General features: G+C 38.9%; 1 protein-coding gene across 12 annotated transcripts in view; it reads left to right on the top strand.

Moving 5' to 3' along the window:
• Positions 1-24,070, top strand: part of CADPS2 (calcium dependent secretion activator 2) — a 582,333-nt gene that overhangs the window by 534,512 nt on the left and 23,751 nt on the right. For all 12 annotated transcript variants that reach the window (XM_070787293.1, XM_070787301.1, XM_070787295.1 and 9 more), the window contains 3 exons: positions 4,553-4,636; positions 4,736-4,768; positions 19,769-19,876. In XM_070787293.1, the coding sequence (XP_070643394.1) occupies positions 4,553-4,636; positions 4,736-4,768; positions 19,769-19,876 (225 nt within the window). The remainder of the gene's footprint in view (positions 1-4,552; positions 4,637-4,735; positions 4,769-19,768; positions 19,877-24,070) is intronic.

Raw genomic sequence — 24,070 nt, 5'->3', positions numbered from 1 at the left:
CTAGAAGATTTTCCCCTGTATTTCCCTTAAGAGGGACAGAAGACAGATTTGACCTGTCTGGATGATATAATTAAAATATCTTCTCCCCCAACCCTAACTCAACCTGATTAAGTCAAGTATTTTTTTTTAGATTTGTTTATTTATGTATTTTTGGCTGTGGCGTGTCTTCGTAGCTTTATATACACATAAGAAAATGATTCTTGGGGTACACATGTCTCTTTCCCTTCTGGTTTCCTCAGTGTGTATGCCCAGCACTGGGACGACCCAGAGGGAGGGTATGGGGAGGGAAGAGGGAGGAGGGTTCAGGATGGGGAACACAGGTATACCTGTGGCAGATTCATTTTGATATTTGGCAAAACTAATACAATATTGTAAAGTTTAAAAATAAAATAAAATAAAAAAAAAAAAAAAGAAAATGATTCTTGCTGCTGCTGCTAAGTCGCTTCAGTTGTGTCCGACTCTGTCCAACCCCGGAGGTGGCAGCCCACCAGGCTCCCCCGTCCCTGGGATTCTCCAGGCAAGAACACTGGAGTGGGTTGCCATTTCCTTCTCCAATTCATGAAAGTGAAAAGTGAAAGTGAAGTCACTCAGTTGTGTCCGACTCCTAGCGACCCCATGGACTGCAGCCTACCAGGCTCTTCCATCCATGGGATTTGCCAGGCAAGAGTACTGGAGTGGGGTGCCATTGCCTTCTCTGAATGACTCTTAAACCCTGTTAAAACCCAGCAGGAAATTTAAACCCATATGCCGTGTGGCACACTGCAAGTTTCATTCTACCGGTCACTTCAGTGTGCCTTCATCTTTAATTTCCCTGAGGTGTATGTCATGAGGCCAAGTTGGTAATCACCCAGACAGAGTTTAGGTGCTCAGTATTATTCCAACAAACCCAGTAAATGACAACCACAATAAAGAGCAGGGAAACAAAGAGATTACAGGGTTTCATTCCCACCCGACGGTCTCAGGAGAACAGAGCTCAAGGCAATCTGTGAGTATTTATATACTCCCTGAGCTGTACAGAGAAGGTTCACAGGAAGCAGTTAAAGACACAGCAACTAAATCCAGCATTTAACTGGATTTTTTTGGATTCTTGCAGCTTTACACAGTTAAAAGCCAGGTGGAAACTATATCGCTGTTAGTCAACGTTGATGTTAATAGATGTGGGGTTTTAAGGTAGCTCTTCCACCACATGTGCCTTGACAAAGAAAACCTTCCTGTTGGAACCATATGGCTCACCTGGTTAGTCCCAGGGGGGCAGTCACTGCTCACTGCCATGTAAGCACTTAGAGTCCCTGCTGTATGGGGCCTCCCACAGGACCATTTGGAGTAGGAAGGATCCCAGGGAGAGACTCTGCCCTGTTGTTAAAATGGAGGCCAAGAATTCTGTGACATGCGTGCAGCAGGACCACCCATCCACACATTGGACTTCGTGGGGTATAACCTGGTGCTGCTTCATACTCTAAAGAAAGGACAAGCTAGACAGGCTGTCATCTGCCACAGTGGGGAAACTTCTGCCTGCGGGTCATCTGCTGATGGACTTCCCCCAATGTTGTTTTAGCCACTGCATTTCAGCTATCCTGCTCAGGTCCCAAGCTACCACGTGAATGAAGCTTACCACTGTCCTCCGATGGAAGTCAGTTTCAGTTACACTGTTTGCCCCTCCTCACTTCCTGCCTTGCCTCATGACCAACTGTATACATCTCTTTCTCTCCTGCTAGTTTGTATGTTCCTGGAGGGTAGGTTCTAAGATTCCTTCTTTTTGTATTTCCCATATTAGGTGCTCAATAATAATAACCAAATAGTGTTTCAGTTCAGTTCAGTTCAGTCGCTCAGTCGTGTCCGACTCTTTGCGACCCCATGAATCGCAGCACGCCAGGCCTCCCTGTCCATCACCAACTCCCAGAGCTCACTCAGACTCACGTCCATCGAGTCAGTAATGCCATCCAGCCATCTCATCCTCTGTCGTCCCCTTCTCCTCTTGCCCCCAACCCCTCCCAGCATCAGTCTTTTCCAATGAGTCAACTCTTTACCAGCCACATAACTGTCATATCATATAATTATTACAACTTTGTAGTTTGAATGTAAAAAACAGAACTTTGGAGCCAGACCACCTGTATCCAAAGCCTCCCTCCTCTACCGTCAGCCCCAAGACCTTGAAACAGATAGTATTCCGACCTGGGTCTTCTGACTTATGGTGTCAACTCTATCCTGCCTCCACAGATATCATTTCATTGAATAAGACCCATTCTCTCATAACCAAATTTATTATTTCTCCTTACCACTGAACAACCCCAAGGTTACCCCCACTAACTTGTAATTTAATATGTGTAGGTTTTTAGACATATAATCCCTAGTGATTTAGCTAATCATACCAATAATATTCATTCTTTACATCTCTTAGAGTGTTGCCATTTTCACAGCCCCTTCATCTGAATCGTCTCTGTTGATCTTCACCCCATCCTTGTTGTGGGCAGAGCAGTGTCCGCCTCCTCGTTTCATTGATGAGTACACTGAGGCTAGAGAAGCTGAATGTCCAGCCTCTTCACTCACAGGCCAAGAGTAGGCAGAGCTACAACTCGACCTCAGACCTTCTAAATCCATCCAAGGTCGGCCTCTACCTTGCCTAGCCCCTCAGCATCACTCACCTGTGTAAACAAGTACTTGCTTGCAGGCACCAGGAACCAGGTGCTGTGCTAGAGCCTTCAGTGGTTCAGGTTGTCTGGTAACCATAGCAATGGTCGCTCTCCTCGTGGCAAATGAGATCACCCAGTTCACACTAGCGCTCAGGATTTGAGTTACTAGAGATGAAGCATTTTCCACAGAGGGCCATTAACTTTGGAATTCCCTTCCCCTGATCTGACACAGCCCTGGAGTATTGGCCTTCTGGGTTTTTGCCAACCACATCAAATTGAGTTAGCCAGCTATGATTGGTAAGAAATCTGAACAAGCAGGAGGAAAGTGCTCAATTGACTTTTAGTTGTAAGCAATTTGTAATTTTGTGTTATTTGCTGTTTGTGTGCCCTAGGATAACTAACCAACCATACATAATTCTCCTTCTTTAAAAACAAAATTTTAGTCAGCAGTTTGCATGAATTTGTTTCTGTGTTCTTACATCATGTCGCAAATGATGTGATGGAGAAACCTATAGGGAAGTTTTTGTTTCTTTTGCATAAACTATTTTGCAGTAATTGACCAGCCATAGAGAAAAGATTATCTCCTGTGCACTCTCAGCGAGTTCCCTGGTCACCAGAGACCAATAAGCTGTGTCCCTGGAACTATTATCACTTTGTTGAAGAAGCTGCTATGTGAACAAAAACCAGCCTTCATTAATTTCCCTTTTCGTATTTAAAAAACCTTGTCGGTACTTTCCCTTTGGGAAAGTATAATATCTCAATAGTGCATATTATTTTAGTTCTAAAAAGGAAAGATGTAGGGTAGGAGATCCTTATTAACATCTCTTCTTTATCTTCATGCCATATCTTAATGTTCCCACTCAATGAAATAAAATGCTTCACATTTGTAATTACATTACAGTATATATATATATATATATATAATGTATATATCTTAATTTTAATTTCATAGAAACTGAAAGTTTTGGAAAGGTAAAATTCTTAAGACAATTTAAATTCCATATCGCTCCCCCAACACAAACACACTATTTGACTGATGGGGGAACTGGTGTACTGGTTGTCTGGAGCCCACGTAGCAGTCAGTAACAGAATCAGGATTTATTTTCTCAGTCTGGTGCTCTTTCCATTGTACCTTGATGTGTGTGTCTCTGTTTGAGCTCCTGATTCCTTTGTAAGCTTCTGAAAGCAGGGCTGATCCTTACATGTCCCAGTTGGAGCTGCTTGGTGAATACTTGCAAGCTAATGGATCAGACTTCATTTTAGTGTTACAAGAGCTTCAGATGTTACACCTCCTTTTCATTATCTGTTTTCTTTTTCATTCAACCTCTTCTGTGGTTAGAAAAAGTTGGCGAATGGTCAAGTGATATGTGATAGAATGGGATTTGGACGCTTGACCATTGTTGTTTCTAAACATCTGTATTTTTCTCTTGAGGTCTTATTGACATGCAACATTATATTAGTTGCAGGTGTACAACATAATGATTTGATACCTGTATGAATTTCAAAATGGTCACCAAAATAAGCCTACTTAACATCATCCATCCCCATTCATAGTTATAATATTTTTCCTTGTGATGAGAACTCATCTATACTGGAGTTGAAAGTTATTTTAAGCAATAGTCTCAGGGATTTAAAGTTATTTACTAAGTGGTTTAAATTATCTCACACATAGTAACCAGACTCCTATTATACATTGTTCTTTTATCCTTAAAAATGTACATATTATTTCCTGAAAAGTGAAAGGACCTTAGAGTTCATCTTCAAAATAAGATAATAAACATCACAAGTCAACCTCTTAGGTGTCAGTTTGTGCATTTGGGGTTTTTGTGCCATGGGAGAAGTTGGTTCAAGAATTGTTTGCCCTGTTATATGTTTGTGTGTACAGTCCTTTCCTAAATACTCAACCATAAACTGGATTCTAGTTTGTTTCAGTGCTGGAAGGGGTGTTGTCTAAGCTCTCAAGATATGACGAAGGCACTTTCTTTTCATCCATCCTGTCGTTCACTGTGAGTATTTTGAATGAGTTCTCTGCTGTCTTTTGACTGCTATCATAGTAGTTATAAGTTAAGAAAATAATTCTCATAATTATCTCTTTTCCACTTAAGGTGAAAGCAGCTGCAAAATATGTTGATGTTCCAGTAAGTATTTTTTATTTGATTTTAAAAACTATATATAATTCTTCTAAAAAAGTATTTATGGTTCACCATGGGTTTATTTCAAATCTTTAAACCAGTGTGAATCCTTCAGGGAGCAGTTTATTTTTCTTAAGGGAGGACTAGCCGTCATAGCAAAACCTGGCAAGGTTATTTCAGCGCACTTTTTCTGTTGTAACTTGGGGACGCTTATGGAGGTCAGTTCATCATGAGAACATACCAGCTCATGGGTAGCTCCAGGATCAGGGAGAAAATGCCTCATATTATTTATAGAAAAATGTTCACTCTCCTTCCCTTTTCATGAAGGCTCTAACAGGTGTCTTATAGGAGTTTAAGTAACAAACAAGAGGAATCAGTTAAATCAGAGGACTAGTTTTCTAAATACAGAAGTGTTATAAATAAATCAATGTTGACTTACTTATCATTTGGTTTTTCACAGAATTCTTGGGAAATAACACATAACCTGTAAATTTGTTCAAAAATTAAGAGAATAAACTATGAAACTTAGCTACAATGAAAAAAAAATTACGTGATAAATATAATCAAGTTAGTACAGCATTTGTAAGTTGACAATCATTAACAAAGTTTTTGCCTTAAATTCTGTTGTCACATATATATGATCAAGGCCTCTTATATTCTGTTGAATCATGTGTCTTGGCATGTATATCGAAGAGTTAGAGCACAATGGAAAAAAAACATAAAATTTAAAACTAAGTGGAATATAAGTCATCTCATCTTTAATTCAGGCTGTGCTTGAATAGCATTACTATCTCTAAGTCATTATTATAAATGTTAGCACTTTTAGTGCTGGCAAGCTTTGTATATCTGTTGTAGGTGGCTCTCATTTTTAAATTGCATGACTTCATTTTATACTATGGATAGACAGTCCCCAGATTTATTGATGCTATAGTTATTAAAAATGAACATTTGAAATGAAAAGGCCATGGACTTTCCTATCTTTGCCTAGGGTTTCTTGGGAGTAGGTTTTGTTTCTTTTTAGTTTTACAAATAATTCCCAAAGAAGTTTTGGCATACTCTCTGTCTTGTATTAGAATCAGAAAATCAGTACTGGGCAATAAGCAAAACAATCACATGTGTGTGGTCCTGCAAAGGAGCAGCTAGAAAGAGAGAAAGGAAGCAATAAGGGGGAATAGTTTATGTTTGCTATCTGAAGAAGAAAAGGACAAGTCATCATGGGAACATATGGACTTTATTGTTCTTAATGAGTACTTTATAATATAGATTTTGTTTCTAATTTTGAATTATTAAATACAAATGTAATGGAACACCGTAATTATTTCTGTTCTTAGGGCTTTTGTGATTCTTAATTTGACTCTGTACTAGATCTGTTAGAGCCCATAGAGCTTCATTGTTGAAAGACATGGAAAGTGGTTCATTCATGCTCCTTCTCAATGCAGAAACCCCCTCACCTAATAGCCCTCAAAAAGATTCAGTCAAGCTCTTTTAATTTTTTCAGTGATTGTGGGCTCACCATAAGGAAGCTTCCTCTTATGTGTAATGAGTTGAAATTCTGTACCTCTGTGAATTCTATTTTGGTTCTAATTCCTTTTCTGCATGATAGCCCTTCAGATATTTGGTAATAATTATCATGCATCCTCTTCCCAAGAGATATGATGGCTATTCAAAAGGATTTGTTGTCTAAGGAATTCTTATTTTCTACATTAAACAACCTCAACTTCTTCACTAAATTTGTTGATTAAATCTTATTTAACACTCACTAAGTGCTAGACTCTGGGCTACAATGAAAATATATATGTCCTGCCTGCAAGCTGTTCAGTGTCTAGGAATAAAAGAGATAGAGAAATAGTTCAGTTCAGTTGCTCAGTCGTGTCTGACTCTTTGTGACCCCATGATCTGCAGCACGCCGGGCTTCCCTGTTCATTACGAACTCCCAGAGCTTACTCAAACTCATGTCCATTGAGTCGGTGGTGCCATCCAACCATCTCATCCTCTGTCATCCCTGTCTCCTCCCGCCTTCAATCTTGCCCAGCGTCAGGGTCTTTTCCAATGAGTCAGTTTTCACATCAGGGAAATAGACATATCATGGAAACAGCCATGGCAATTGTACTCAGACTCTTCATCATGCCAGTCACTCTCTAATGAATTCCAGCTTACTAATGTCACTATTATATTAAGTTGCCACACACAGCAAAGCATACTAAACATAGATGTGGTGTGGCCTTGGTAGATTGCTAAAGATAGAGTTTCTCCCTTAGATCTGGAAATAAACTTTTATTTCAAAAATTATGAGATCTGTTAGCTGTTACTATTTTTTTATGCTAAAACTCCAGCAAGATACCTTTCTGAAGCAGTCTTTTACAGAGAACCTTATGAGAAAAAAGAACAGTTAATTTTCTTTCACAAAAATTAACTCACAACTGATTTAACAACCTACTTGTGAATGCAAACTATAAAACTTCTAGAAGAAAACATAAGAGAAAATACTACCTTAAGTTTAGATACAAACCCCAAAACATCCATGAAAGAAAAACATTGTAAGTTGGACTTAATAGATGGCTCAGATGGTGAAGAATCTGCCTGAAATGCAAGAGACCTGGGTTGGGAAGATCCCCTGCAGGAGAGCATGCCGGCACACTCCAGTATTCTTGCCTAGAGAATCCCCATTGACAGAGGAGCCTGGCGGGGTACAGTCCATGGGGTCACAAAGAATCAGATGCAACTAAGCAACTAAGCACACAGCACACTGCACTTTTAAGGAAGTAAAAAGACAAGCTACAGACATATATTTGCTCAAGGACTTTATGTAAAATGTACAAACAACTCTTAACACTCAAACAAATACCACAATTAAAAAATGAGCAAAAGATCAGAACAGATACTACAGTGAAGACATATAGGTATCAAATAGGCAAATGAAAAGATATTCAATATCATTAGTCATTGGAGAAATGAAAATTAAAACAATGAGATACCATTACATACCTATTGGTATGGCTAAAATTTAACACTGTTAATAACAAAATGTTGACAAAGATTCAGTGCAAAAGGGATTCTCATTCATTGCTGGTGGAAATGCAAAATTGTACAGCCACTTTGGGAGACTATTTGGCAGTTTCTTACAAACCTAAATATAGGCTTTAGCAACCCACTGATTACACTCCTAGGCATTTATTTAACTGATCTGAAAACATATATCCGCAATGAAACCTGCAAAAGTGTTCGTAGCAACTTTATTCATAATCATCAAAAACTGAAAGCAACCAAAATGTCTTTCAGTCCAGCATATGGATAAACAAGAAGTGGTATATCCATACAATTAAGTGGTATTCCTAATGCAAAAGAGAAGGAGGAATTCATGTTCCTGGAACATACTTGATTATCAGATATACCTTATAGCACAGGCTAAAGATATATAAGTATCAATAACAGAAAATGATTCAAATCTAGTCATTTAAATATAGCATGTTATGAACATAGTCTTATGTATCTTTGTATTTTCATGATACTTCTGTATAAAAGAAAATCATACATAATAGAAAAATCATCAATATATTCCTGAAAAAAAAGAAACTTTATTATCTCCTACTTCTTAGCAAAGATGCTAGTAGGGCGCCCCATGATGTCTTCCTCAGTCAATCAGTTCAATCGCTCAGTCGTGTCCGACTCTTTGTGACCCCATGAATTGCAGCACACCAGGCCTCCCTGTCCATCACCAACTTCCAGAGATCACTCAAACTCATGTCCATCGAGTCAGTGATGCCATCCAGCCATCTCATCCTCTGTTGTCCCCTCCTCCTCCTGCCCCCAATCCCTCTCAGCATCAGAGTCTTTTCCAATGAGTCAACTGTTTGCATGAGGTGGCCAAAGTACTGGAGTTTCAGCTTTAGCATCAGTTCTTCCAATGAACACCCAGGACTTATCTCCTTTAGAATGGACTGGTTGGATCTCCTTCCAGTCCAAGGGACTCTCAAGAGTCTTCTCCAACACCACAGTTCAAAAGCATCAATTCTTCAGCACTCAGCTTTCTTCACAGTCCAACTCTCTCCCTTGACTAGATGGGCCTTTGTTGGCAAAGTAATGTCTCTGCTTTTGAATATGCTATCTAGGTTGGTCATAACTTTCCTTCCAAGGAGTAAGCGTCTTTTAATTTCATGGCTGCAGTCACCATCTGCAGTGATTTTAGAGCCCAAAAAAATAAAGTCTGCCACTGTTTCCCCATCTATTTGCCGTGAAGTGATAGGACCAGATGCCATGATCTTAGTTTTCTGAATGTTGAGCTTTAAGCCAACTTTTTCACTCTCCTCTTTCACTTTCATCAAGAGGCTTTTTAGTTCCTCTTCGTCTTCCTAGTCAAGGTGATAATAGTGACCTTCAGATGGTTTGATAGATTTTTTTCTTGATTAAATAGCCCTAATCTGGAGATAAGAGGCTTCCCTCATAGCTCACTCGGTAGAGAATCTGCCTTCAATGCAGGAGACCCAGGTTCGATTCCTGGGTGGGGAAGATCCTCTAGAGAAGGAAATGGCAACCCACTCCAGTATTCTCGCCTGAAGAATCCCATAGACAGAGGAGCCTGGCAGGCTACAGTCCGTGGGGTTGCAAAGAGTCGGACACGACTCAGCAACTTCACTTTAGGTCACCACAGAGCATTGGGTAGAGTTCCCTGTGCTATACAGTAGGTTATCATTAGTTGGACTTTCCTGATAGCTCAGTTGGTAAAGAATCCGCCTGCAATGCAGGCGACCCCTTTTCAATTCCTGGGTCAAGAAGATCCCCTGGAGAAGGAATAGGCTAGCCACTCCAGTATTCTTGAGCGTCCCTCGTGGCTCAGCTGGTAAAGAATCCACCTGCAGTGGGGAGACCTGGGTTCAATCCCTAGATTGGGAAGATCCCCTGGAGAAGGAGTTAGCTCTTTTATACATAATAGTGTAAATATGTCAATCCCACTCTCCCAATTCATCCCACCCCTCCTACCCCTCCTTGGTGTCCATAATATTTATTCTCTACATCTGTGTCTCTATTGTGCCAATAAAATGTTTTTAATTAAAAAAAATTTAGGTAGTATATTAAAACTAACCCCCCCTCCAAAAGACATATTGCCTCCCTATAAGGTTGGGAAGATGTAGCTGATAGCAATGTGTGTTAGAAAGTAGGATGAAAAATTGTATGAGACAGTAATGTAAGGTAGCTACTAAAACCCACAAAATGGTATGGACCTTTGGAGGGAACACAGCAGAGAAAGTACAAGCCAAACTCAGGAGCCAGACTGCCTCGGTTTCAACTTTTGCTGCATTGCTTTGCTCAGTATCTGTATAATCTTGAGCATCACTTACTTTTTTTTACAGCTTTATTGAGGCATAACTGATATATTAAAAACTGCACATATTTAGTGTTTATAATTAGATGAGTTTGGAAATAGGCATATACCTGTGTGTGGGCTTCCCAGATGGTGCAGTGGTAAAGAATCCACTTGCCAGTGCAGGAGACACAAGAGACCCAGTTCGATCCGTGTGTCGGGAAGATCCTCTAGAGGAGGAAATGGCACCCCACTCCAGTATTCTTGCCTGAAAAATTCCCTAGACTGAGGAGCCTGGCGGATTACAGTCCATGGGGTTGCAAAGGCGTCAAACATGACCGAGCGACTAAACACATAGCACACATACACCTGTGTGAACACCAATTACTTTATCAAATGGAAAAGTGGTACTTTATACCACTTCTAGGCTTGTTGCAAATATGTTAAGCACTTTTCAAGATTCCTAGAATGAAATTAGTGATTGATAAATGTTAGCTGTCATTATACAACATTATTATTGATTATAGTAAATCTAGTGTCCAGATTCTAAAAAAATAATCATTCTGTTCTATACTATCTTGTTCACATCTATTAATGTGGCAAATCTATCAATAGTCTTTTAAAACCAACATATACTTTTTAGTTTACCTCCTATTGTAGAGAGCAGCCAGCATAGTTAAGGGAATCTGGAAATAATGGCTTATAGAGGGAAAAAAAAGAGGGGGGGGATCAGGATATTACTCTTCAGGGAGGAAAAACCTAAGAGAGCCCTGTTTAATGTATGGAGTTCCATTTTGCAGAAGAGGAAGCCTCAATATTTATCAGTCAAGAGGACAGAACAAGGATCAGTAACTAAAACCCAGTGGGAGGCAGAACTGAAATCAGTGTACTAAGAACAAAAAAAAAAAAAACTTAAATTCTTTACAAGGGTGATATAGTAATGATTACTCCACTCTTTGCCAGGTGTGGTACTGCAGATTGCTGAACTTGTGGGGAAAACAACCAGATGACATTTAACATTTAAAGGGACATTTAAAAGCCCTTCCTGGGGCTTCTTTAATGGTCCAGAGGCTGCGAATCTGCCTGGCAATGCAAAGGCACAGGTTCGATTCCAGGTTAGGAAACTAAGATCCCACATACCTCACAGCAAGTGAGCCCACATACCACAACTAGAGAGTCCGCGCACCGCAATGAAGACCCCACCTGCCACAGCAGAGACCGGATGGAACCAAATGAATTTTTGGTAAAAGCCCTTTCCAACTCCAATTCTGAAATTTTGTTTTATAGGTCGTTAAGTTATCGGGCGTTTTGGTGTGGGTGTGTGTGTGAACAATGCCTATTGCAGGTTATTCCTGCTGCCATTATTACACACATCACATACGATCTCTGTGCTAGTCAGGAGGTGACACAGCTAAAGAGACCTGGAGGACAAGATGGGGTTGACAGTGACCAAGGACAAGGAAACTCCCCCTGGATCGGCTGCTTAGCGCTGCTGCCTGATCCTGGTGGTCCTCCCTGAGAAGGTGCAGATGGCTTATCTTTTTCCCGTCTTCATTAACAGTTCTCTCAGTCATTCTCTCTCTAACACTTGCCGAAGATTTCTAACCCTCCAGTTCTCCACAGTGTGACTTGAATTCAGCTCTATACTGTGTGGGCTTCCCAGGTGGTCCTAGTGGTAAAGAACCTGCCTTGTCAACGCAGGAAACAGAAGAGACATGGGTTCAGTCCCAGGTTGGGACGATTCCCTGGAGAAGGAAATGGCAACCCACTCCAGTTCACACTGGAGTCAACCACTCTTGCCTGGGAAGTCCCATGGACAGAGGAGCCTGATGGGCTACAGTCCATGGGGTTGCAAAGAGTCACACAGGACTGAGCGACTAAACACACAGCATACTATACTGAACAGGCTTGGTGTGGAGTCCAGGATCTCAGTTCCAGTCCCGCCTTTGCCCCTTACTGGCAGTCTGACCCCTGGCTTCCCACCTGGGCAGTGACAGTAGTGCTGTCATCCCTGTGGTGCCTCCTTCCGTAGGCTTTTTTAAGGATTTGATGCACATATTCATGTGGATAATATTAAATAATAATAGAAGTATGTATTTGTTTATAAAAATAATAAAAGAAATAAATATCAATATATTATAAAAATAATAAAAGCATATATTATGTGCTTTATAAATGTCATACACTATTGATATAAACAGGATTGTCTTTGCTTCTACCTGGAATGATGCTCCCTGCACCATACATTGCCCTGCACCCTCTGCTTCAGAACATGACCATTTTCCAAAAGAAAAACCATTTGTTTTCCACAGGGTGAAAAACACTAGATTGCTTTGCATTTATTTTCCATTTATTTTAGACTCTCAAGCACCATGCATGTGCCAGTGATGACTTTTAAAAGTACAGCCAGTCAGTTCAGTGACAAGAGGTGTCTTTCCTCCTTCCTTTGTTCAGACATTGTTTGTTCCTTAGATGAGGCCGCTGGAACACTCAGTGCTTTACGTCAGAGTGAGAGCAGGCAGAACGTGGGGAATGGTGCGCAGGCCCACTGGGACGTGTTCACCTGCAGAGGCAGATCGCACCAGGACCAGGCTGAGAGTCTCGCCGCCTTTAGAGGAGCAGGGGAGGGTGCCTTCTGTGCTTCCTAGGAGAGTGCTTTGCTGCTTTCATCTTTATTTCTTTGGTTTTCTTGTCTGTCTCGTTCTTCTTACAGAAGGTAAATCCATGAACTGCCTCTGGACCCTAACATTCTAGCATCCTCATGCGTCCTTTAGGCCAAAATACGAAAGGTTCCAAATTAGGGCCAAATAACACAACCCCAGGCAATCTGAATTTTAAAGGCGAAATGAAATAATACCCACAGCATTTAAATTTTACTTCTTCAAGTCTTCAGTGTAGTTTCTGTAGTTGACATCATAGCAACTATAGATAGACAGGGAAAAGGTTACAACAGTGTTATAAATGAGAGATTTAATATCTTCATAATCACCCTAAGTATTACTCATAATAATGAAATAATATTGAGCATATATAATAATGAAAATAATAGTATAAAGCTAATGTGTGACATACATGTTAGCACTTTCCTCTCTGTATCAGCAGCCAATCGTCAAAACTCTTGAGACGTTAGTGATCTTATCAATCAGAAATAGCAAGAGAGATACTATACGCTCGTGACCTCAAGTGGGAAAGTCATAGTAAGATAAAAATTAAGCCCATAAGTCTCAGTTGAAAATCAACCTGCCTCTTTTCCTTGAGTACTTTGGGCTATTATTTTAAATTACTATTCAATATTCCTTTTAATATTTAAAATAACCTCCTCTTTGGAAGGTTTTCTGCCACGATACAACAAAAATGTTTAATCATGCTAGCACTTAGATCAATGAACACATAAAATACGTCACTATTTAGAAGGAATAGTGTGAAGCTTTCAGGTGAATTTTAAGAATTTGAACAATATGACTGCATTAACTATAGGAGTGTTAATTATAGCAGATTCTGATGTAAGATGTTCTCACAGCATTGTGATAGGAATCTGCTTTTTTACTGACTGTGCTTACAGGGAGCAAACAGAAGACCCCAGAGCAAGATCCTGGAGTAATGGAACCCTCTCCATTAGAATGTGGGACTGAATGAAATTACATACTTAAAACATACATGTTACATGCTCCAAGTCCGAGAGATGTTTTCAAATGGATGTACATGCCATTATCTAATTCAGAATTTTCTACTTCCTAATTTGGGTTCAAAATGTATTATACTGTGAATTAATAGAATTTTGAATAGCTCTACATTTAACAAAGGGAAAGGTGTCTGTGGCTGCTGCTGGAAATAATTTGTTTTAAAAAACTAGATAAACTGTTATTAGAAAATCTCGAAAATTGTATATCCTTATGACTTTTCCATTATTTACGTTTCTTCTGCCCCTTTTTGTGGATTAGTCCTTATCCTGGGCTTATATTTAAGTTGGAATAAATCTAATTTGAAGACCTTAGTTTGGTTTCTTTCCTTTTGATTTTCTATATTAATGAATACAATATAATTATTCTAGTTTTTAGAAAATTTGGTTAAAAAAAGTGTATATATGTTTTACATATAATCATCACAGCTATACTCAAAACTTTTTTTTTATTTTAAGTATTTGAGTGTATGTAATGTGCAATTCACCGGGTCACAAAGAGTCAGACACGACTGAGTGACTGAACTGAACTGAACTGAACTTCTTAAACTACTCCAAATGTTTTTGAGAAGCTTAATTTTAAGAGCATTTTCATTCAAATATAAAACATAGAAATTGCTTCATAAATTCCAAACTAATAAGGAACATATTAAACAATAAAAGAAAAAATATGTTGTAGTTAAAAGTACCTTGGATAAGTTGTGTGTTTGTACAATTAGGTCCTGTGTTCTTCGATGATCAGTCATAGACTTTTCCTGAATCTGAAATGCCAGAATAGAAATGTAAATGTTTCCTACCACAACTTCAAATTGAAGAGACATGCTATTGTTTTAAATCTCAGAAGATCCATTTTTCTTGCAAATTAAAATAATGACCAGGTGCAGGTATTTCATTTATGAAGCACGCAGATTATCATAAATCAAGATATCAGAGTTCCACTCTTGATTGTTTCTTCAAGGCAGGCTTTTCTAGGTTATGAGATGTGCACTTTCAAATTAAGTCAATTAGACTGTAGCTTCTATTAATCTTTGAGACGAGAATAGTATATTTAAAAATCTGTCTCCTTGTTAAATAGACACCATGACAGTGTTTGCATAGTGTATTGTTAACCTTCCGTGGAAGGTTAAGCGGCTTCTTCTGTATCTAAATCTGTAGCTGTGAAAAATGTCTGCAGCCCTGCACCCACCTACCCGTGAATGAGGAAAGTGGAGACTTGCACCTGTGGAATTAGGTGCAGCGGCAGGAAGTAAGAGCATTTGTAGCATATAATTAACGAGGAATTTTTTTCTTTCCTTTTTTTGAACGGCGTGTTCATCTCACTAAGTTAACTAGTGATTAACACTGGAAGAAAATTTGCTGGAGTCTGCACCCTTACTTAAACACCTTCACTTGCTGGTGTATTCTGTTTCTTATGCGGCCCAAGTCAGAGGAACTCACCTTTCCATACTCTACTCTCTTCCATATGTATTGATTTCTTTATGCCCCTGGGGGAATTTTTTAGATGTTTTACCTTTTACTGTCATTTCATTAGCCACATTCTGTTCTTTTCTGAATCAACTTAAAAGTAATCCAGGAAGTCTTATTTTGATTTAGAGATTACTACCCTAAAAAGCAAGACGGAGAAGTTAGTGCTTAGTGAACTGAGGATCTCAAAGGTTTAAGTGGAGAATGGAAAACAACATTGACTCTCTTTTAGGGGTATTTAGGGCTTTCCTGGTGCCTCAGATGGTAAAGAATCTGCCTGCAATGCAGGAGACCCAGTATTTTATACATAATGTGCTTGCTACAGGGCTTCCCAGATGCACTGGTGGTAAAGAACCCTCCTGCAAATGCAAGAGACATAAGAGACACGGGTTAAATCCCTGAGTCAGGAAGATCCCCTGGAGGAGGGCATGGCAACCCACCCAGTATTCTTGCCTGAAGAATCCCATGGACAGAAGAGCCTGGTGGGCTATAGTCCATAGGGTCACAAAGAGTTGGAACCAACTGAAGCAACTTAACACGCATGTGCTTACTATATGGTCTTTAATCGTTATTTTCTCCTTTGTTAAGAAAACTATAATTACAAATTACTTTGCCAACAAAGGTCCATCTAGTCTAAGCTATGATTTTTCCAGTAGTCATGTATGGATGTGAGAGTTGAACTATAAAGAAAGCTAAGCACCAAAGAGTTGATGCTCTTGAACTGCCATGTTGAAGACTCTTGAGAGTCCCTTAGACTGCAAGATCAAACCAGTGCATCCTAAAGGAAATCAGAAATCAGTCCTGAATATTCATTGGAAGGACTGATGCTGAAGATGAAACTCCAATACATTGGCCACCTGATGCAAAGAACTGACTCATTGGAAAAGACCCTGCTGCTTGTAAAGATTGAAAGCAGGAGGAGAAGGGGATGACAGAGGATGAGATGGTTGGATGGCATCACTGACTCGACGGACAAGAGTTTGAGCAAGCTCCAGGAGTTGGTGATGGACAGGGAAGCCTGGTGTGCTGCAGTCAATGGGGTCGCAAAGAGTCAGACACGACTGAGCGACTGAACTGATAATTACCGATATAGAAAACATTTCTAAGTGTTCCTCTCTAGAACGTAATATTCTTGATAAAAATTCATCCAAATGTGCAGTTGTTGAAGTTGAACCGGCTGTTCCTTTGATAAGATTGAGGACACCCACTTGCACCAAAATGCGTAACAGTGTTCTGTCTGGCTGATGCCGTCACATGCATGCCTTTCATTTACGCACCAGAAAATGAAAACTGAACCAAGTGTGTTCAGTTTTTGTTTCCTAACTAAACTTTATTTCCTAATAAGATAATGTTATTAATGGAATGAGACACAGTGACTTCCAAAGTATGTAAATTTCACTGCCATAAAGCAAGAGTCTTAGCACGAAGGAGCACTGAGCCAGCAATAATGTCTTCTATCCAAACACATTTGTACTGTAAGTAGAAACTGTTTAAAAGGAAAATTATATCTTTTTCAGCAATTTATCAGAGATAATTACCCTTCATACACCAAAGGAACGATAAAGTGTTTTAAAGAACTATAATTCTAATTGGTAAATGTCACCAGCTGTTGCAGTTATTCTTACTTGTGTATCTTCTTTTAATGATTATAGTCTCATGCCACAAGCTACATGAAAATATATTCACTAGGTGTGAAATTCCCGTATGTCACAGTTTCAAGAATAGGTAAACAGCTCAAAGATAAAGGAAGAAATAATGCTAATGAGGAATGCAAAAATTGTAGGTTGTGTTTACTAGGCAAGCGGAGCTTAATTTGCCAAAGGGGAGAAAATGTAATTTCAAGAAGAAAAAGACGACACTTAATTTGTTGAAATAAACTTAAATGAGCCTTACTTCACACCCCCAACCAGGGATTCTAATTTTCTTAGTTGTAGAACTGTCTCAGCTTACACATTTCAGTATTAACAGCCCTTCGGTCTGCCCAAGGGAACAGCACAGAGTTTTCTTTTAGGCTTAAATTGTAAAGTGTCTGTTAGTTTCAGGTGGCAAAAGATACGTTTTTCCTGGACAATGTTTCATGATGTCTAATGTTATCTTAAAAGTGATCAAGAAAACAGAAAATTACCTTCTGAGTCTGTGGCAGGTGTATAAAGGCATCATTCTCCATTTCATCTGGCTATAACTCAGTTTCCAGTGAGTCTGATGGGTCCATTGTTTAACTAGTGTAAACTTATAAGCATACTCCTCTTTTGAAAGGCAGAAATAAAAATGGGGTGGGGTGAGGAGAAACGGTGGAGGAGGCAAGCCTCTCCTGTGTTTATTCTTTAACTCTCAGTCCAGCTGGGCAAAACCCTGCTGCCTTGGAATTATACATATCATAGCGTTTCCTTTCCACACACTTGACTGAAACTCACAGGTGGAACTGACTTGTTATCATACATAGAAAATTATTCTGTCATTTTCATTCTGCAGCAGTATGTTTTCTGAATGTACTAATTTTTAGTGTTTTGACAAAGTTTGAGAGACACGGAGAGAGATCCTTATCTTACGGGCTTCAGCTGTTAATAGTAGCTAATAATCCTGTACAAATTACCCTGCCTTTTCACTGGAAATCTCAGTATAACACCACTTGCCCCCAAAGAAGAAAATCGCCTAGGTTTCTCTTGAGTACCCTTGCAATTATTTAAACTTTCAAACACTGCTGGTGAGAATTATGTAGAAAAACAGCAAAATGAGTTTGGGAAGTTTGGAATGTATTTTCTGCATTGTGTAGGAATGCTCTTGAAGGAAAGATTAATAAAGACGTTTATATAAATAGTTGTTTCTGGTTATAACTAGTCGTGAATTTTGTTATATCAAAGTTATGTTTGAAAGTATCCTTCAGTGTATGTGATATAAATTTCCCTTTAGGCAAAGTATAAGAACAGTAAGTACTTCCTGGGATTTTCATTGCCCAGAAATAACTTCATTAGCAAAAAGTCAAATTAATTTTTATCAGTGAGATATGCCAATGTCTGCACTGTGCACTCGTTAAGAGATGGGCAGTTTTATCATTGTATATAAACTATTATCCCTCCCCCCCAAAAAAAAGAAGTGATAAGAACTTTCTGTCTTTCATTTAAGGAAAAGGCATGACCACTGTCCTAACATCACTCAGAGGTATATCTTGTCTTTCCTGCAGTGTGTTAGTAACTCAGTCATGCCCAGCTCTTTGAAACCCCATGAACTGCAGCCCACCAGGTTCCTCTATCCATGGGATTTTCCAGGCAAGGGTACTGGAGTGGTTTGCCATTTCCTTCTCCAGGGGATCTTCCTGAATAGTTAAATGATTCACATCCTCTTTCATCTGATTTCCTTATGTTATTTACTTTTGTGAAGAGTCCATTGATGGCTTATATAAGTGCATCCTACAGATATGAAATGATGCACAACTGACTGACTTATTTGGGCATCAGTTTTACCATTTCATCATATTATTGCCCTATTCTAATTAAATGAATAACTCAGTACAGACTATGAATCAACTCCAGGTATAGAGTATGCAAATCATCTAGTCAAGCTATGTGAAACTCTGTAAAGAACTAAAGATAAGTTTAGAAGGAATACTCCTTAGGAACCATTCAGAGTTCTGTCCCCTCCTTGTGCAGATTTTGTAGATTCCATAGCAAGGAGGACTTTTATTAACTGCCCTGCCTCATCTAACATTAGAAGATGTGAAATGTTGGATAACTTTGGAAAGTTAGCTAGTCCACACCTTTGGCTCTTCATGGGAGACTAGTTCATCCATAGTCTTATCACATTTCTAAAATAAGTCCTTGAGGTAGTATTGATAAACATGGATGAGCAGAAGCCATGGATAACCCACAAAATTTTGATTTGCATTTCATTTTGTAATGCATTAAATGTTTTTTGTTCAATATCTTCCTAATAAGAAAACTTATTTTCTATTCCTTGAACACCCATAGTAGTTGAGGAAGGCAACCCAAGGAAAGCTAACATTTTTAAAATATATATATGGATAAACAAGCCAGAAATGGTGAAAAAGAAGTTGTAGTTGCACTTAAGAAATGATTATTGATTATGGGAGTTTTTGGAAAAATTTATCTATTTATACTCAGCATATTGGCTTTGCAAGGTAGCCATTTTTTAAAAAAGGTATCTACTATCTTACAACCACATATTTCTAATCATTTAAATGATGAACAATAACTATGACCTCAAGTTATAGACCTCAATAATAAACTTTTATTTACTTTAATTATGGAGTTTGAAGGTGTCCATTGTTGATCTTTTTTTTTTAATTACTGATGCAATGGGCATGAACTTGGGCAAGCTTCAGGAGACGGTGAGGGACAGAGAGGCCTGGAGTACTGCAGTCCATAGGGTCACAAAGAGTCGGACACGACTAGGCAACTGAACGACGACAATTGTTGATCTTAAGCATATTTTTCTAGTGTAACTTTTGAAATGATATAATGAATGCTTTTCTAGGGTGGTGATTAAATAAATTTTCACAATCAAAACCTAATATTGTTCTATTCCTCGTGCTTTTTCCTCACAACAGAAACCAGGAATGGATCTGGCAGATACCTATATTATGTTTGTTCGGCAAAATCAAGACATTCTTCGAGAAAAGGTCAATGAGGAAATGTACATAGAAAAGTTGTTCGATGTAAGTAGCTACTCTTCCAGAGCCAGCTGGCATTGTAGATGTACTGCGAAGGGAAAAGTTGCATTTTGAGGCTGTGTCTGCAAATCACTTTTTCTTTCCTTTTTTTTTCTTCTACACAGCTAATAGTTTATTGTTTTGTTTCTTAGACTGCTGACAGAAGTTTTAATAGATTTTTTTTCCTATACTTGAAATTGTCTCTATTAGAATGAGAATCTCAAAATCATTTGAAGGTTCATTTTAGCAAGCAAGATGATATCCAGTTTACCATTGTTGTACAGCTTACATCAATTGCCTTTGCTGCAATCTGTAAACAGAATCATACGGTAATGTATTCGGCCCCTACTATAAAAGTTTTTCTTAATTCAATATGATATTCTTCATGCAAACAAAGAAATAAATCTCAGTAAAGCCAGATATCTGCCATGCACTGTTAGTGTGCCTTTTCATCTTGTTTTCCAGCACTAAGGTTTGCTAACAGATAGAATGCTGCTCCGGTCTCGTGGAGGTCTTCACAGAGGCATGGCAGCTCCTAGGAAGGGGAGGTTGTAGTTTTAGCTGCCTTGATCCACAAGTTTCATCCACTGAGTATCTGTAAAAGAGACTAAGAGAGCAGTCCATTTCAATAACAATGTTGTCACTTATTTGTAATTAGGCAGCAGTCAGTTCAAAGGAAATGGTACTTTGCTGATGACATAACTTTGCATAATCCATTCCATTGCTGATTCTGACGTGTAATATTTGCTCTGAACTGTATTTATTTATGTACATCTTCTCTGCATTTTAGAAATGCTTTTCTGGCAGTTTCATTTAATTATGCAAGTTACTGCACATGTTTTCACAACAGCAATTCACGGGCTTCGTGGTGACACTTCAGCTGTGGCAGTTACAGGAGGTCTTGCCGCGTCATCCTCTCCACCATGGTCCTTATGTCAGTATTTGCTGTTTGTCAGGTTGGGTGGTCACAATGAGCCTTCTCTTTCGTATTTTATGTTTCTAGCCTCTACCCGGGCTGTTTTACAATAAAAGTATCATCTGTTTTAATAAGCTAAGTGTTAATATGTGTGAAGAGAATGATTTCCGAAAAGCTTTGATGCCCTGCAGGGGTAGAAAAATTATCATCCATCCAGCTGGCTCTTTTACAAAATACTGAAACCGTATTAGCAACTTCTGCTTCCATTTGGTATTGCTCTGAATTTACGAGCATATGTTTCACTTCCAAGTTCTCTTTTACTTTTTTTTTGCTTATGTGGTAATTTTCAAAACTGTTGAACAGAAAAGAAGAGTTTGTGTTATTCCCATTGTGTTTCTTCTTGGTATAGTGGAAGCACATTTTCTGTGTTGAAAAAATGGTACAGTCATTCTACAAATAGCCCACTACGCGTGTCTGTGTGTGTGTCTCTCTGTGTTACACAGTTCTTAACATCTTCAATTTTTTGTCTTGGTGACCTTTTTACTACAGAACTCATCCTCAGTTTGTAACAGAGGTAGAATTTCTTTCTTCATGAAAATATTTCCCACTTCAACTCCCGTCCATTCACCAAACTTCTTTTGAGACTTTTGTATGGCAGCAGTTAACAAAGGGAGCTAACTAAAGTAGATGCCAAGAGGCCAACATTAAAATGATGTGCTTATTCTATTGTCGTGGCTGTAGGTGTATATTGTGCTTTCCTGCCAATGCCTAAGCATCAGACATGGCTTGGGTTTGCTTCTAAAAGGAACCCATAACCAAAAACCATTCTGTTTTGGTTGTGAAGGTTTTTGTCATTTTGAATATCCCCAGTAGGACATTGGACTTGTTATTTGTAAAATAGTTACAGTGTCCTTAAACATTCTAATAATTTTAAGTTGCACACTTGTATTACTGTAATTAAAAACAAAAAAGTAGACTCTAATTCTATTGATATGTCATCAAGAATAACATCGATGAGGGGGTACTAAGAGCCCCTAATTAGCCAAGACTGAATTTGCCTCAATTACAGTTAGTAAATGAGAGGTTATCAAGTATGTGTTGAAAGGTAAAGTAGAATGTGTATCTTAAGCAACAAATCATTACCAAGAGACATTATATAATTATTGGAAATCCACTTGGCTGTAGCTTAAAATAATATTGTTAGGTGTCAAGAAGCAGTTGAAAATAATGACCCTATAAATACTGTTAGCAACCTGAGTCTATTACAGATAAAAGATTGAAAGGAACAATTTTATTCAGGCATCAGTGACAAACTTTTGCTATTCCAATTAAAGTGTTTCCTGAGTAAGTAAGGGAATGGAGCCTCCCACCTTCAGATGCAAAGGAAAATGTGTACACACACGCACGCACACAGCAGTGAGTCATTATATAGTGGTTTTAACCAACCCAGATAAGAGTACAGGGGCTACAGTAAGAGAGCTTCATTCCTTATAAAGGATATGCTTTTTATCCAAAAGAAATTTGCTTCATTTCAGAATATATACTAATATTTCTATATAAATAAATTATTCTACAAAGCACTGATCCTGCCTCCAATACCAACGCTTTAAAAAAGAAATCAGGTGTGTTACTAAAGAATCTTTTTCTGCGTGATGCCCCGTGCATGGAAAAGACTGCTGAAAATTCTGTGAAACTTGTCCTAAGAGTAATAATAAATTACTTATGGTGTTCCTGGAAGTATCTTAATAGTTCCTAATTTGAAGTGAGATATGTGCTCAGTCGTGTCTGACTCTTTGCAACCCTATGGACTGTAGCCCTCCAGGCTCCTCTGTCCATGGGATTTCCCAGGCAAGAATACTGGAGTGGGTGGCCATTCCCTTCTCGAGGGGAATATTCCTGACCAGGGGCTCAAACCTCTTCTGTCTCCTGCATTGGCTGACAGGTTCTTTACCACTGGCGCCACCTGGGAAGCCCGATAATAGTTCCTAATGTTTCTGACTAAATACCTTAGGGTTCTGTTTAAATAATTGTACCACTGACTAAGGTCCAAAAAGACGGGCACTGCCCTAGATTTGTGTCCATTGTTTTGGGGCTGTACCATGAAGGAGAAGTGTACCTCCATCATTGTCCATGAGCAGCCCACACAGCCATACGCCATCACCCTTCTTTCTGAGCATCCTACATTGCTGTGATTATTGTTTTAGCTTCTATGGAAGTTTTTTGGTTTCTTCAATGTGTGAAAGAGGGAGGTGACTAAAATATATATTATCTAAAAGGCCATAAATAGGATAATCTTAGACTTTTAGGTCAAATCTTGAAATATTAAAACTAAAGTATCATTTGAAGATCATGATTAATATCAGAACAGATATCAAGACATTCTGCTTTGCTCCATAAGTTAAACTTATAAAACACTTTCTGTTTTAAACAGAAATAACTTCAGAAAAATGTTCAGTAAATGATGGCAGATACCATATTTAACAGAAGGTACTGGGTTTGACTAAGATATTAGATTGGCCAAAATGTTGTTCAGTTAGTGAATACATTGTTCAGTAAAATTCATCGTGAAAATGAAAAAATATGACTTTTATTGTTACTTAAAACCGAACAAACTTTTTGGCCAACCCAATACATTCCTGATTTTTTCAAAGTGTCAAAATTATACCTGTGGCCTTACCTGTCATCACTGCTATTCCTAGGGCACCTCCATGTACCAGGAAAGGTGCTAGGTTCTTGACCTGTATCATCTCTAACCTAGGTAGATGCTTGCATGCCTGCCAAGTCACTTCAGTCATGTTCTACTCTTTGTGACCCTATGGACTGTAGCCCACCAGGCTCCTCTGTCCATGGAATTCTTCTGACAAGAATACTGGAGTGGGTTGCCATTTCCTTCTCCATGGGATCTTCCCAACCCAGGGATTGAACCTGTGTCTCTTTTGTCCCCTGCATTGCAAGTGAGTTCTTTAACCACTGGCGCCACCTGGGAAGCCATGTGGGTAGATGCTGTCACCCCCATTTTAGCCTTATTTTCAGGTTAAGAAATGTCTCATCCAGAGATGATAAAAGACTTGTTACATACTAAATCAGACTTTGAAATTGTGTCACTCTAGTTTCAAAGTCCATCTTATGCCTACCATACTTCCAACTCAGTGGACATGAGTTTGAACAAGCTCTGGGAGATGGTGAAGGACGGGGAAGCCTGGAGTGCTACAGTCCCTGGGGCGCAAAGAGTCAGACATGACTGAGTGACTGAACAACAGCTTCAGATTTACAGAATTTGAAGT

This window comes from Bos indicus, chromosome 4, assembly GCF_029378745.1.
Source record: "Bos indicus isolate NIAB-ARS_2022 breed Sahiwal x Tharparkar chromosome 4, NIAB-ARS_B.indTharparkar_mat_pri_1.0, whole genome shotgun sequence".
Lineage (NCBI taxonomy): Eukaryota > Metazoa > Chordata > Mammalia > Artiodactyla > Bovidae > Bos > Bos indicus.
This window is presented reverse-complemented; position numbering and strand designations above follow the sequence as displayed.